General features: G+C 42.5%; 1 protein-coding gene across 6 annotated transcripts in view; it reads left to right on the top strand.

Annotated features, from left to right (window-relative positions):
- The first annotated feature begins 2,061 nt into the window (after nt 1-2,061).
- RNF157 (ring finger protein 157) overlaps nt 2,062-16,742 on the top strand; it is a 78,815-nt gene continuing 64,134 nt past the window's right edge. For all 6 annotated transcript variants that reach the window (XR_005983195.1, XR_005983196.1, XR_005983197.1 and 3 more), the window contains exon 1: nt 2,062-2,373. Coding sequence is in view for 3 of the 6 variants with exons in the window: in XM_041726232.1 (XP_041582166.1) it covers nt 2,286-2,373 (88 nt within the window). In the remaining 3 variants the exon portion in view is untranslated. The remainder of the gene's footprint in view (nt 2,374-16,742) is intronic.

Genomic DNA, 16,742 nt, shown 5'->3' with positions numbered 1-16,742 from the left:
TCTTTTTTTTTTTAAGATTTATTTATTTATTCATAAGAGACACAGAGAGAGGCAGAGACACCGGCAGAGGGAGAAGCAGGCTCCAAGCAGGGAGCCCGATGCGGGACTCAATCCCAGGACCCCAGGATCATGCCCTGGGCCAAAGGCAGGTGCCAAACGGCTGAGCCACCCAGGGATCCACTATCCCTTGTTTTTCTTTACTAGTCTAAGCTTTGGATTCCTGACTCATTCGTGGGAGGAGGAACCAAGTTATAGGCTTGGACAGTGTTATCTAGGATGAGGAAGGAACCTGTTTCCCAGACTCAGAGCAGGCTGAGCTGGGACCAGAACAGATGCTTGCAAGTGACAGAACTGAGCTGCCCTATTGAGCCACATGCCCGGCTGGATCTGACCGAAACCCTCAAATATGGAGAAGCCCATAGGAGGATGGTGCGGGATGTTGAGGGCAGGAAGAACAAAAGTTTCTGAGTGGAGCCCAAGATTATAAGGCTACATTTTACTCTGCAATGTGCTGAAGGCCTTCTATCTTGAGGTGGTTCTAGATTCTTTACGACTCGTATTTTACTTTATTGGTACTATAAGGTAGGACCTGCATCTGGGGAAAGGAGTAACGAGAAGGACTTGAGTTCCATCCCAGAGCTGTGTCTGGATGCTTTCTAGAGGTTACTGCCAGGGGCTGGAGGTAGGGCTCTGAACTCTGTCAGGGAGCCCTGTGCTGGAGAGAAGGCTGCCCACCAGCTTGTCTGCGCCAGGGACTTGGCTTGTAACTCAAGCCCTCCTCATAGCCATCAGTCAGTATAAACAATGGAAATGTGTTCCTGCCATGCTCTGGACTTTTTCTTTTTTTTTTAAGATTTTATTTATTTATTCATGAGAGGCAGAGAAAGAGAGAGAGGCGGGGACATAGGCAGAGGGAGAAGCAGGCTCCATGCAGGGAGCCCGATGTGGGACTTGGTCCGGGGACTTGGGGATCAAGCCCAGAGCCAAAGGCAGATGCTCAAGCACTGAGCCACCCAGGTGTCCCATGCTCGGGACTCTGGAGAAAACCAAGGCAACTGGGCCTACGTGTGGACCCTTAGCACCAGGTCTGTTGGCTACTGCTGAAAAGAGGGCAATGAAAACAGCAAAATATAATCAAGAAAGTGCTAGACTCTATTAAAAAAAAAAAAAGGCTTTGCGAGCTTAATCAAGGGAACTGGACACTCTACTTTAAAGATTGTGAAAAGTTGTTGAAGTCATGTTCTAGCAGTTGAAATTTCTGCTGATCAGTCCACCCTCTCGGAAAACAAAAACAAAAACACCACCAGACCCACAAATAAAACAAAAGGCTAAAAATACAGATGTCTATAATCAAGCTTTTAGAGGGCTGCCTTCCGCCTGTCCGAGCCTCCCACTGCCTTGTGTGTTTTCATCGAGGAGGCCTCTCCGGCTCGGCCAGGCCCCGTGCGCCTTTCCCTGCGCTGACTCTTCGCACGCAGGCCTCCAAAGTTTCCCAAAGATGCAATCAGAGGTTGGACGTCTTGATCTTTATCTTGGGCTGGTGCTCTCCAAACCTCAGGGCTGCGGGAGCCGCCTCAGGGACCCATCCACCGCGTGCATGTGATAGAGCTCGGAGCTACGTGAGAGGGATGGTGTCATCTTCCTAGCGGGTCACCAGCGTGGAGCAACCTCCGCGACCCCTGGGGGGTGGGATCAGCGGAGCGCTCCGGGGCGGAGGCGCTGGGGGCGGAGAGATGCTGCCTCCACGCAGCCCTCTCTCGGCTCGGGATGCGCTGGGGCGCCCGGGGGACCCCTCTGCGGGCGCCCGCCTGCCCGCTCTCTGATGCCAGGGGCGCGGCTGGAGCGGTTGTCCCCCGCCGGGCGGCCGCGCACCGCCTCCGTGGGCCTGGGACCCGGGCGCCCTGGGGTCCGCAGGAGCCCGGCCCCGGCCCGCTGCCGGCTCCCAGCTCGGGGACCCCCGCGGCTCGCGCCGCATCCCGCCGCCCATTGGCTGGCGCGCCGCCGCCGCCCCGCCCCGCCCCGCCCCGCCATTGGCCGCCGCCTCCGCGGGCCCCGCGCGCGAGCGGTCGCTGACATCACGCGGCCTGCGGCGGCGGCGGCGCCCCCGGCCCGACCCGCTGCCCCCTCGCAGAGGCGCCGCCGCGGGGCCCGGCGGAGGATGGTGCGCGGCGCGCCGGGGGCTCCCCGCCGCCAGAGCCGCAGCGCCGAGGCGGGCAGCCGACCCCCGCTCCGCGCGCGGGGCGAGCGGCCGCGGTGAGGCGCGAGGGCGGCGCGGGCGCAGCGCCATGGGGGCCCTGACCAGCCGGCAGCACGCGGGCGTGGAGGAGGTGGACATCCCGTCCAATTCCGTGTACCGCTACCCGCCCAAGTCCGGTGAGGGCCGGCGGGCCGGGCGCGGGCCGGGTCTGGGGGCCGCGGGCGGGGGCGGGGGGCGGGGGGCGCGGGGGGGCCCTCCCCTGCGCCCGGTGCGCCCCTTCCCTCGGGAGCCGGGGGCGCGCAGGCGTGGGCCCGGCCTCGGCCCCCGCGCGCCCAGGCCTCTGGAGACGGAGGCACGGGCGCGGGCTGCAAGTCGGCTGCTCCGGGCGAAGGGCCCCCGCCTGCGGGAGGATGGAGGCCCGGGATGCGCTTGCAGGGCTGGCGCGGTGCGAGAGGCTGTCGGCGGCCCAAGAAGTGTGTAAGACAAATGTGTGGGAACCTGAGTGTCCCAGGCAGCCCGGCTGCGCCTTTGCCGGAGTAACGGCAGACCTGGTGTCTGGACTGGGGATAGCTCGGGGACGGGGCACAGGTATTTAGAATGTATGGAAGTGCTAACGTTTGTTTTCAGAATCCTTAAAAAAGGTAAGCGCCTCCAGCCTCCGGGTTGTGGCACAAGCGACGGAGGCGGAGGAGGGATTTTTGACAGCGAAGGATAGAGGATCGCAAGTGGATTTGCGATCAGCCAATCTGAACTGGATTTGGATCAGCTAATTCTGAACTGCGGGTGCATGACCTAACTCTCTGCTCTTTATTTTTCATTGCTTTTTTTTTTCCCCCCCACCCAAGACTTTGGGCACCGGTGGCTACCATCTTCTCTTTGGCCTAGGACCCGATGAGGATTTTGGTGATCTTGGAGAGGTGTCAGAATTGGAGCCTTAGAATAAAGACATGCTAATGAGATGAGCTGGTTTCCCAGCAGTGTGTCCGGTTTGTGCCAGGTGGAAGCAGGGACCAGACAATGAACCTGCACCCTGCAGAGAGTCTGCCGAGAGCTGAGAGCTGTGTTGCTCGCTGCCTTTGTGCCAAAGAATGAATCCTTGCCTAGATGAATATGATTAAGAGCTGTTTTAAAACAGTCTGAGATAAAGCTGCGGGTCTTTAGTGTTTTAATAAAACTCTAATTATGACTGTATGAAACCAATGCCAAAGGAAGCATGCACTTTGCTTTTTAATAGATAAAAATGTGCACAAGTATTTGGGAGTGTTTTTTTTTTTTTCTTTTGCTGAAATCACTTAGCTTTTATTGATTAGAATATAGAGCATGTTTTGCTGAGTTTGGGATTTCAGCAGTTTGCAGTCTCAGAAGAGGATTCACCCTCCCTTCACGTGTGGGAATTAGCATAGGTAAATCTCTAGAAGGCTGCTCCCTAAAGGATATTAATACAAGTGTGAATCTTGGATGATGATCATAAAAGGATAATGGGCCCAAATTAAAACTTTTCTTAACCAACACTCTCAGTGGTTGACAGTCGGAAATAATTCTCTCCACTCCATCCATGTTTTAAAAGTGTTAACTAGTTGTAAATCACTTCTAATTGGAAGTTATGTATATGAGAAATATTTATAGCAGGGGGACCACATTACTTATGTTGAAGATAAAACACAAAAAAAGTATCAGGGGCCCCCTGGGTGGCTCAGTCGGTTGGGAGTCTGCCTTCAGCTCAGGTCATGATTTTACTTCCTTCTTGGTGGGAAGTCTGCTTCTCCCTCTTGCTCAGCCCCTCTCCTCTGCTGATTTTCTCTCTCTCTCTCTCAAATAAATAAAATCTTAAAAAAAAAAAAAAAAAGAATTAGAACATTGACGTCCCAGTCAGCAAACCTTTGTGTACTTGAGAATTTCCATGAACTTGTATGCTATAGTCTGGAAGCATCTCCCACCCTTCAGCTGATGTTTAAATTGTGTAGGATGATAGTATCATAGCCCTGAAAGGAACCTTTGGGAATTTGGCCCAAGACCCATTCATTTCACCAGGAAGAAAATGGAAGTCCAGAGAAATAAATTAGCATGACCAAGGTCACCCACCCAGTTAGTGCTGTTCTTGCTAAGCCACCAGCCTCTGCCTTTCACAAGGATTTGGACTTGTGGTGATTTGTGGCTTTAAAGGAGGCTGTTCTGCATCAGAACTGAGACAAAACTCAAAGGCCCGTCCTTGTTGGGGAGTCAGACCAGGTTGATTTTGAGAACTTTTCTTACCTTCAATACTGATAGAACAAAGCAAATGACAGAGTCCACTTTCTTCAGGTCACTGGCTAAGCTGGGGACCTCTGGCTCTCTGGAAAGTCTCAGGCTCTGCTGCCTGTGGAATAGTTTCCAAAAGCAACTCTGTCATCCATCCCTGCAGTGATGGTCACAGCGCCCAGCAGAATTGCTTTCCTTATTTTATATTTTTGGAGGAACCCCTTAGTTTTGTATGCTCGTTGAACTGGAAACATTTAGAAATTATTGAGAACAGCTGATTTCATGTTGAAACTTAGGTTTCTTTTTTTAGAGATGGGTAGAAATAAAATAGCCTAAATTTTTTTATGATTATTTTTGGGGAGCGCCTGAGTAGCTCAGTCCATTAATCCTCCAACTCTTGATCTCAGCTCAGGTTTAATCTTGGGGTCGTGAGTTCAAGCCTTGCATTGGGGACTTCTTTAAAAAATTATTTATTTAAAAATTATTTTTTGAGTAAGTAATATAAGTTACATGATTCAGAGTGTTTTTTTTTTTAATTTAAAAGATTTTATTTATTTAGAGAGAGAGTGGGGCTGGGGTGGGGTGGGGTGAGACAAAGGGAGAAGGAGAGAAAGAATCTCCAGCAGACCTCCCCTCCCCACCCTGCTGAGGGCAGTGGGAGAGGTTGGACTCGATCTCACGACCTTGAGATCATGCCCTGAGCCAAAATCAAGAGAGATGCTTAACTGACTGAGCCACCCACGTGCCCCTATGTTTCAAAGTTTAATAGAATGAAAAGTCATACAGTGAAAATCCTGTTTTCACTGCACTGTTCATCCACCCAGTTTCTCCCCATACACCTCCCATTCCTCTATAACTACTTTTGGTTTCTTTGGGATTCTCCAGAGTTTGTTGTGCAAATACAAGCATACATGCTATTTAGACTGTTCTGCACTTTTCCCCCACTTTTAAAAAGAGATTTTATATTTTTAAGTAATCTCTACACTCAGTATGGGGCTTGAACTCACAACCCCAAGATCAAGACACATGCTCTACTGACTGAGACAGCCAGGCACCCCCCACCCCCACTTTTAGAGATATTAGAGATCTTCTTATATTATTTCCGTATTAGAGAGTATCTTTGTCTTTTTTTTTTTTTAACAGCTATATAATACTCTTTTGTATGCCAATACCCTGTTTTAACATAGTTTTCTATTGATGAACATTTGGCAGGTGTTTTTTTTTTTTCCAATTTTTATACTCTTGCAAACAGTGCAGCAATGGTTAATGTTATACATATGTTCTTAGGTGATATTTAGTGTGTTAATATATGACTATTAATCATTTAAATAGCAAGGCTTGGTGGGAGCTCATTTCTATATAATATTTCTGCCTTAACATAGAAAGCTATTTATAGCACTATTCTGTATTTGGTTGTACCTTTGTAATTTTTAAGTTAGGAGCTATGCTTGCTTTTAAATTCTTCTCTAAGGTCTTCACTTCTTTAAAAGCCCATGAGCATTTGTTTAACAAAGGAATGGCTTTGCTAACATGGTTTTTATGCACACCTGCTCATCTTTTGAAAGGGGTATCCACATTGATAAAAGTCATCAGGTCTGCTCTCTATCCAGCAAGAAATGGGCATACTGTAAAGACAATTTAATTAATTACATTTCAGCACTTAATGAATCTAGTTTATTTCTTTCTGTGTATCTGAATAAATTAAATAACAAGAATTATTCATTTTGCTCAGGTTGCTAAGAGCTAAACCTATTATAAAAATTCAGAATGGTAGAGTCCTGAGCAGCTAACATTGTTATTCTCCAAATTTTTGTAATATTGGAGTACATATATGTTATCATGTGAGTCCGTCCAATAGCAAGAGCAGTATTTAAAGCACGGGTAATGTCTTTGTCCACCAAATAGTTATGAAAGTCTCTCTTAGCTTTTAAGAACATCAATATTAGTTTTGAAACCAAGGACTTAAATATCTGGAACTTACTACAGAATAAAGAATTGTTTGGTTCTGGCACAATTTGATTGATACCTCAAAATTAAGTAAATTCCTGAAACTCATAGTAAATATATTTAATACCACAAAAAACCTAAATGTTGCTCCATTTAATGATGAAGTCATCAAGATCAAGAGTTCAAATGCTAGTGTTCTTTTTCTTTTGAGAGAGAGTACAGACGCACGCACATACACATGTGCACATGTGCTCAGGAGTAGAGGGGAGGGGCATAGGGAGAGGGAGAGAATCTTAAGCAAGCTCCATGCCCAGCACAGAGTCAGATGTGGGCTCAATCTTATGACCCTGAGGTCATGACCAGAGCTGAGATCAAGAGTTGGTTTAATGGGCTGAGCCACCTAAGGGCCCCTCAAATGCTAGTATTATTTTTTTGTTTTTATTTTTTAAAGATGTTATTTATTTATTTATTCATGAGAGACACACACACACACACACAGAGGCAGAGACATAGGCAGAGGGAGAAGTAGGCTCCACGCAGGGAGCTCAATGTGGGACTCAATCCCGGGTCCCCAGGATCACACCCTGGGCTGAAGGCAAGCACTAAACCGCTGAGCCACCCAGGTGTCCCAGTATTATTTTTTAAACGCTTAAAATGTAGTACTTCTCCTCTTTTATTTTTTTTTATTTTTTTTTCTTCTCCTCTTTTAAAAAAAAAAAAGATTTTATTTCTTAATTTGAGAGAGAGTGAGCGAGAGCATGAGCAGGAGGAAGGGCAGAGGGAGACTCCCAGCTGAGCAGGGAGCCCCATGTGGGGCTCCATCCTAGGACCCCGGGATCATGACCTGAGCAAAGGCAGACACTTAACAGACTGAGCCATCAGGCACCCACCTCTTGAAACCTCTAATATTTTTATTTGTACTTCACTTCATTATTAGCAGACTGATTTCTTTGACTTCTTGATTTTGTCCTCAGATTTAGGGCCTTTGATTTCCTTATATGATATGGTTATGTTCTTTTGTTCTTTAGTCTCTCTTTATTACCATTAATGTACTTTATTGAGCACCTGCTATGCACCAGTATATAGATTTTCATCCTTGTGCTCAGTGATTGATTCCTTTGCCAAGTAGCAGGATAGTCTTCAAATCAAGTTTGTAATTTAAGATAAAGGTCATAGAAGGGAGTATTAACAGTACAAGCTATTTGTATTAACAATACAAGCTATTTGGTGACAGAATCAGGATGCTCTAAGAAACAGAATCAATAGGGGGCACCTGGGTGGCTCAGTGGTTGAGTGTCTGCCTTTGGCTCAAGTCATGATCCTGGGCTCCTGGGATTGAGTCCCACATCAGGCTCAACACAGGGAGCCTGCTTTTCCCTCTGCCTTTGTCTCTGTCTCTCTCTGTGTATCTCTCTTTAATAAATAAATAAAATCTTAAAAAAAGAAAAACAATCAATAGGAAATAAATGTACATTTAAAAAATATATGTATATTCCTTAAAATAAAATGGTTTATTTTAGGGAATTGGCTCCTATGATGGTGGGGGCTGGCTAGTCTAAAATATTTAGGGCCCGCCAGAAAGCTGTAAACTCAGACAGGAGTTGTAGTCTTGAGTCTGAAATCTGTAGAGCAAGCTGGCAGGCTGGAAACTCAGGCAGGATTTCTGTGTTAGAGTCTTAAGACAGAATTCCTTTTCTAGGGAACCTCAGTTTTTGTTCTGGTAGTCTTCAGCTGATTAGATGAAGCCCACCCACATTCTCAAGGGTAATCTCTTTTACCTAAAGTCAACTAATTATAGATGTTAATCACATCTACAAATACCCTCACAGCAACATCTAGATTAATGTTTGGACAAACAAGTGGGCACCATAACCTAGCCAAGTTGACACATAAAATTTAACAATCATAGTGGCTTCCTATTTTAACTAATTATTCTTACAACGTAGGTGCTAAGCTCAAGGTTTTAGTTGCTGAAAGAGTGCTTTTGCTATGAAAACATTTTTCTAAAATCTAAAAATTACAGCCTTTAAAAATGATTATTTAAAACTTGCACTTCTTCCAGAATTTCAGGACTTATCATCTAGTGTCAGAGGTAGAATGCGGGCATATGTAGATAAATAATACAGACTATACCATAACCAAGTGGGGTATATCCTGAGAATGCAGTTGGTTTAATATCTGAAAGCAATGTTAATATTTTATATATCGATGTTTAATATCAATGTTAATATTTTAGCACAATAAAGGACAAAAAACATATGATCATTTCAATAAGTGGAGACCAAACATGTGACAAATCTAGACTTTTCAAGATGAAGAACACTCACCAAACTAGGAATAGAAGGGAACTTCCTCAACCTGATAAAGGGCATCTATGAGAATCCCGTGGCTAATATACTTTATGGTGAAATATAGAATGCTTTCCTGCTAAGATCAGGAACAAGGCAAGGATGTCTGCTTTTGCCGTTCAGGGTTGATGGGAGATTCTAACTAGTATGGCAAAATAAATAAACACACATGTTTTTTGTTTTTTAAGATTTTATTTATTCACTAGAATCACAGAAAGAGGCAGAGACACAGGCAAAGGGAGAAGCAGGCTCCTCAGAGGGAGCCTGATGTTGGACTTGATCCCAGGATCATGCCCTGAGCTGAAAGTAGATTCTCAACCGCTGAGCCACCCAGGAGTCCCACACATACACGTTAAAAAGGATATTTTAAAGGCACCCAGATTATAAAGGAAGAAGTGAAACTGTCTATTTACAGATGACATGATCCTGTATGCAGAAAATACCAAGGATTCCACAAAAATACTACTACACTTAATGAGTTAGGAAGGTTGTACCTCCAAGATCAGCATACAAAAATCGATTGTATTTTATATGCAAGCAATAATCTGAAAATGCAATTAGGAAAGCATTAAAAAAAAAAACAAAAAGAAAGCATTTCATTCCCAATAACATCAAAAAGAATAAAATTCTAAGGAATAAATTTAACATAAGTGTAAGACTTGTACTCTGAAAATTCTAAAATGTTGCTGAGATTGATGCTTTAAAGAGATTTAAAACAATCTAAGTAATTAAACATCTCATGTTGGAAAACTCAGCATTGTCAAGATGCCAACGTTCTCCAAGGTGATCTAAAAATGGAGTCAAAATTCCAGCAGACTTGTTTTTTTTTTTAAAGAAATTGACCAGGGATCCCTGGGTGGCGCAGCGGTTTGGCGCCTGCCTTTGGCCCAGGGCGCGATCCTGAAGACCCGGGATCAAATCCCACGTCAGGCTCCCGGTGCATGGAGCCTGCTTCTCCCTCTGCCTGTATCTCTGCCTCTCTCTCTCTCTGTGTGACTATCATAAATAAATAAAAATTAAAAAAAAAATTTAAAGAAATTGACCAGCCGATTCTTATATTTATGTGCACATACAAAGGATCTAGCATATCCAGAACAATTTTGAAAAGGAAAAACAGGGGCCTGGCTAGCTCAGTTGGTAGAGCATGTGACTGTTGATCTCTGAGTTGTAAGTTTGAACCACTCACTGGGTGTAGAGAGTACCTAGAAATAAAATCTTAATTAAAAAGGAAAAAAGAAATGGAAGAACAAAGTTGGAGGACTTTCACTATCCAATTTAAAAAATTATTATAAAACCAGTGTGGTATCGGCAAACAAAAGTTATATAGATTTTAAAAAAAAGTATAAAAAAATAAAATAAAAATAAAAATAAAAATAAAAGTATATAGATCAATGGAACAGAATTGCAAATCAGAAATAAAACCTTAACATTTATGGTCAGTTGATTTTGACAAAAGTACCAAGACAAGGGGTGCCATGGGTGGCTCGGTAAGTTGAGTGTCCAACTTTGGCTCAGGTCATGATCCTGGGGTCCTGGGATTGAGCCCTGTGTCTAGCCTAGCCCCTACAGCTGGCTCTGCGCTCAGCAGAGTCTGCTTCTGCTCCCTCTCTCCCTCCCCCCACTTGTGCTCACTCTGTCAAATAAAGTCTTAAAAAAAAAAAAAAGTACCAAGACATTTCAAGAGGCAAAGGAGAGTTTTTTGTTTTTGTTTTTGTTTTTTTCCAACAAATGCTGCTGGGACATTTGGATAATAATAAGCAAAAACCAAAAAAGACTTAGTTCTTCACATCACCAAAAATTAACTCAGGATGGATCACAGAATGAAAACGCAAGTCAGTCACACAGGGGGAGAAAATATTTGCAAATTGTATATATGATAAAGGATTTGTATCAAGAATATATAAAGAGGGATGTCTGGGTGGCTTAGTGGTTGAGCATCTGCCTTCGACTCATGGTATTATTCCAGGTCTGAGGATGGCGTCTGAAATCAGGCTCCCTGCAGGAAGCCTGCTTCTCCCTCTGCCTATGTCTCTGCCTCTCTTTCTGTGTCTCTCATGGATAAATAAATAAAATCTTTTTTTAAAAAAATAGAATATAGGGCAGCCCCGGTGGCGCAGCGGTTTAGTGCCGCCTGCAGCCCAGGGCGTGATCCTGGAGACCCTGGATCGAGTCCCACGTCAGGCTCTCTGTATGATGCCTGCTTCTCCCTCTGCCTGTGTCTCTGCCAGTCTCTCTGTCTCTATGAATAAATAAATGAAATCTTTATAAAAAATAAAATAAAAAAATAAAAAAATAGAATATATACAGAACTTGTATAATTCAGTAAGAAAAAGACACCCCCCCCCCAAAAAGAAAAAGCCAACCCAACTAAAAATGGAACAATAGTCTTGAATAGACCTTTCTCCAGAAAAGGTATACAAATGGACAATAAGCACATGAAAAGATGCTCATCATCATTAGCCATTAGGGAAATGCAAATCAAAGCTACAATTAGATACCACTTCACACCCACTAGGATGGCTATAATCAATATAACAACTAATAACAAGTGCTAGTGAGGCTATAAAGAAATTGAAACTCTGGTACCCTGCTGGTAGTAATGTAAAACAGCGCACTTGATTTGGAAAACATTTGGCAGCTCCTTAAATGACTCAATAATTCCACTTCTAGGTAAATATACGCCCAAGAAAAATGAGGAAAAAAATAAATCCACACCAAAACATGTGCATGAATGTTCACAGTAGCAGCATTTTTCATAATAGCTAAAAGGTGGAAATAACCCAAATGTCTATCAACTGGCAAGTGGAACAGCTGATAAAATGTGATAAGTCTATACAATGGAACATTATTTGGCAATAACAAGTAATGGCAATTATTTGGCAATAACAAGTAATTTGGCAATGAAGTATTGGTATTTGCTTCACCATGGATGAACTTTGGATACATTAATGTTAAGTGGAAGAAGCCAGATGCAAAATGCTATACCTTGTATAATCCCAAATATCTGTGAGGCAAATCCATTGAGACAAAGTAGATTAGCAAATGTGAGTGACTGGGGGAGGGGAAAATGAGTGACTGATAATGTGTTTCTTTTGGGGATAATGAAAATGTCCTAAAATTAGTGCTGAATAGTTGCATAACTGTGAATATACTAAAAAAACCATTGGATAGTACACTTTAAATAGGTGAATTATATGTTGTGTGAATTATATCTCAATAAAGCTGTTTTTAAAAATGGACCTAAATGTTAGAATGAAAACTGTAAAACCCCTAAAAGAAGACATAGGAAAAAATATTTATTTGATTCAAATTAGGCAAAGAGTTCCTTGATAGAGTATCAAAAGCACAATCCAGAAGAGAAAAAACTGATAAATAGGATTTCTTCAAGATTAAGAATGTTTCTGCTTCAAAGGACAAGAAGATGAAAAAACAGGCCACCTTTTGGATGAAAATATTTGCAAAATACACAGATAAAGGCTTTGCATCAAGAATATACCAAGAACTTGAACTCAGTATCAATGTGGCAACCCAATTAAAAACTGGACAGAAGAGGGCCGCATGCATGGCTCAGTTGGTTAAGTGTCAGACTCTTAATCTCAGCTCAGGTCTTGATCTCAGAGTCATGAGTTCAAGCCCCATATTGGGCTCCACACTGGGCATGGACCCAACTTAAAAAATAAGTAAAAATGGATAAAAAAAGATATCACTAAAGAAGATACAGAAATGGCCAACAAACCCATGGAAAGATGCTCAACACCAGTAGTTATTAGGGAAATACAATTAAAACCACAATGAGATAGGACTTCATAACCACTAGGATAGCTACAATAAAAGAAGACAATGTCAAGTGTTGGTGAGAATGTAGAGAAATTGGAATCCTTGTGCATTGCCCATGGGAATGTAAAATGGTAGCAGCCACTTTAGAAGAGTTTGGGAGAGTCTTAAAAAGGTAAACATAAATTTACTCTATGATCTAGCAATTCACTGCCATGAATCTATCCAGAAGATTTACACACAGGCATGTATGCAGATGTCCATAGCAGCATAGTTCATAATAGCCAAAAATGAGAAATAACCCAGATGTTCATCAACAGGTAAATGGATTAATGAAATGAGATATAATCATACCATAAAATGCTGTTTAGCAATTTAAAGGAATGAACTAGTGATACATGCTGCACTACATGGATTAACCTCAAAAACATTGTGTTAAGTGCAAGAGACTGGATGTAAGGCTGTGTTATGAGTCCCGGTATATGAAATGGCTAGAAAAGACAAATTTATAGAGATAGAAAACAGCAGTGTTTGCCTACAGGTAGGGAAGGGAGTAGGAATTAGTTGTAAATGGGCACAAAGGAACATTTTGGGTTTGTGGAAGTGTTTTCAGCTGGATTGTGATGGTTACCAAAGTCACTGAAATGTACGATAGATGAATAACACCTCAATAAAGCTGTTAAAAATAACAGTACAGAGGGGTTTATGCCAATTGAATAAAATACAGAGAAGACCTTGATCAAAAAGTGTAGAGTTCTTGGGAGCAATGGCTCCTCTGAACACATCACACATCGAAGGACTCCCAAATCGTCCAAAGTGGGGAATAGCATTTGTAGTGGCCTTGGAGATTGCTGGTGTGCTTTTAACAATTTTTTTTAAGTTTTTATTTTAATTTTTAAATACTTTAATTTTTGTGTAATCTCTGCACTCAACATGGGGCTTGAACTCCCAACCCCAAGATTTGGGAGGGAGGTAGGAGCCAAAAGAGAGAGGAACCAGATGGTGTGCTAAAGAAGATTTATCTCTTAGAGGTATAGGTTGTAGGGAGAAAACTAGAAGCATAGAGATTTGCTAGGGAACTATAATCTGATAATCCACTGTCATCAAACTACGAAAGGGCTGAGGTCTTGACAAGGATGCTTTGCACAAAGCACACATTCAATGTTTTTGTGATTTTGATGGCTGACATTTTTAACCTGGGTGACCAGAGAAGTAAGCACCATTGACAGAAATTGGGAATCTGGGGCAGAAACTGCTTATAAGTGAATCCCAAATGTCAGCTGGGGCTTTACTGTTCCTTAAGATCTAGGTAAATTAGATACTTACCCACTGTCCCAAATCATAGAGTATAGACTTCTAATGCCCTTCCAAGATTTCTGTGAATTCCCACATGAGCAGTGGGACAACCATGTTGGCTCATGAGCTCCAGCTTGTCTCTGCCCCCCAATAAATGTGACTTCAGTCCATTCTTCAGTTTCTCCAAAAAATTCCATTCACGTAAAGTATTCAAAATGTAAATTCTACTAAAGATTTGTGGAGGTTGATGAAGTTGAGTTTACATTGCAGAGATTCTGTAGAAATAGTAAGGATCATCACCCTAAACAGTACTTCAGCTAGGAGTTTCACTGGCTCTTAAGTTTAGCGACTGGAGCCTTTCTCCATGCTGTTTCTTTCCTTTTACTTTTCCTTACTCTTCCCTTTGAGAAAAAAAATTACAAAGCAGGTCGAGTTGTATCAACAAATAACAAATGTGCCTATGCCCTTGATGTGTTGCTTTCCATCCTAAGTAGCTCATTAAGGTATATTCCAAAAAAGATTGTGCCTTTGATAAGAGGAGTTCTGTGACAGTTCTTAAGATAAGATGCTCTTTATTTGTCCTTCTCCCAGAAAAAAAGGGTTATTCACTGAATTTGAAGCAAAGGTGGGGTATGTAGGTGAAAAGATATGGTAGGTGGTTAAAGATTGGACTGAAACTCCAAAGAAAGATCAGGGGAAAATGTTTGGGAGCATAGGAAAAGAGAAGCTGATGTGTGTTAATTGCCCCCTGGGCCTAACAACAGTCCTTTGAAAGAGGTGTTACTATACATTTTATAGATAAACCAAAGCCCCCAAAAGTTAAATAACTTGTCCTCAGTCACACAATGGTAGAAGGCAGCACCGGGATGAAATCCAGCTCTGTCTAAATCAGAGCTTCTGCTTTGGTTCTATGAGGGAGAGAGAGAAAGAATGAAAGAAAACGAGAGACCTGAGCATTAAGAGACCTGTCCATGTTTGTGGGCTGCGTGAAAGCATGGAACAAGTGGTAGGTAGGAAGAGACTTGGAACCATGAGGATTTTGAAAGCCAAGGGGAAAAGAGCCTCAGAAATGAGTGGAAGTCTTCTGAGCATTCATAAGGTGAATGAAGTGTGAGAACGCACTTGGCCTGCCGGGTATTCCAGGGAAGAGAGTCTCAGTAGAGTGGTGGAAAGCCCTGCAAAGGCTTGAGGAGTCATTGGATGTGGGTGGGAGCAGACAGGAATGACAGATGGGTGTCCAGTGGGCAGATTTTAAGGCATGGCACACGAACTCTTTTTGTATTTTTTAAGTCGGGAAGACCAGAATATGCTTGCAGCGCAAGGCAAGCAAAAAAAAAAAAAAAAAAAAAAAAGGAAAGAGGAATAGAAACATTGAGAAAGAAAGTGGTCGTTGATTAGGTCTCAAAGAAGTAGAGGCTGTTAGGGATAGGAACTCAAGTGGAAAAGTTAACTTTGGAACAGGGAGAGAAGAACTATCTTCTTGAGACCAGAAGAAAGTATGGATAGAAATATAGGGAAGTTGCAAGGTGTTGAAACTTGTGTAATATTTAGGGGTTTGAGGGAATGTCACAAAGTAGAAGGAAGACTGAGGGGTCAGGGTTGGGACCTTGAGAATGGGAGGAAGGTTTGGATCTGTTGATGTGTGCCTTGCTTCTAATACTGTAAAGCTACAGTTATTAAAACTATATTGTACTCAACAGAAACTTCATTGTGCTCATTCAGAATAGAATAGAGTCGAGAGCTAGGTATATATAGCATGATAAAAATAGTTTTTCATTTTAGTGGGGGTAATGGAACATTCAATAATTGGTGTTAGTAAAGTTTCCTGTTTGGAAAAAAATAATTAACCCCTTATCCAACACAGTCCATAAGGACAAATTCCAGATGTAAAAACAATCAAATAGCAACAATAACACCACACAGGAGGGAAAAAAGCAAGCAAGCAATGTAAACTAGAGAGCAGGAATGTTCATCAGTAGGGAACCAGTTAATCTGGGCACTCAATGGTAATATAGTGTAATGGTTAAGAGTACACATAGGCATTCTGGAATAAAAATAGCTAGATTTGGGACCTGACATTGCCTTTTATTAGCTGTGTGACTTTGGATAAATAACTTGCTTTCTCTGTGCATTTATCATTGGTTCTGTAAAATAAAAGAATTTGTATCTCCCACCTGACAGGGTTGTGGGAGGGATAACCTATGTTAGTACAGTGCTGGTATGGAGTAAGTCCTCAATATGAGGTTATTGTTATGTAGTCATTAGGAATAATGAGTTCGATCCCCAAGTGCAGACATGGAAGGATGCTTACAGTGTATTAGGCAAAAAAAAAAAAAAAAGAAAAAAAAGTAACATGCAGATCAATATGTGTAATATCCCAACTAAATTAAAAAAGAAAATAAATAAAACAGAAAACCCGAACAAGTATATGTATATATGTGTAGGAAAATCTGGAAGGCCACAAACAAATTGTTAATAGTGGAATTACTTCTCACGGAGTCGAGTTGGATTATCACTTTTTAAATTATATATTTCCATGTATATTTATTTTTTACTTTTTGCAAAAGGCATGTTTTACTTGCATAATTTTTTAAAGATCTGATTTTGGGGATCCCTGGGAGGCTCAGCGGTTTAGTGCCTGCCTTCGGCTCAGGGCATGATCCTGGGGTCCCGGGATTGAGTCCCACGTCGGGCTCCCTGCATGGAGCTTGCTTCTCCCTCTGCCTGTGTCTCTGTGTCTCTCATGAATAAATAAATTAAAAAAAAAAAAGATCTGATTTTAAGTCATCGCTACACCCACTGTGTGGCTCAAACTTCTGATCTAGGATCAAGAGTCCCACATTCCACCAACTGAGCCAGTGAGGCACCTCTTGTGATTTTTCAAGTAAAAGCATGGATGGGGTGACTGGGTGGCTCAGTCATTAAGCAGCCAACTCTTGATC

Source organism: Vulpes lagopus, chromosome 12, assembly GCF_018345385.1.
Source record: "Vulpes lagopus strain Blue_001 chromosome 12, ASM1834538v1, whole genome shotgun sequence".
Classification (NCBI taxonomy): Eukaryota; Metazoa; Chordata; class Mammalia; order Carnivora; family Canidae; genus Vulpes; species Vulpes lagopus.
The sequence above is the reverse complement of the archived record's forward strand: the minus strand, read 5'-3'. Positions and strand labels throughout refer to the sequence as shown.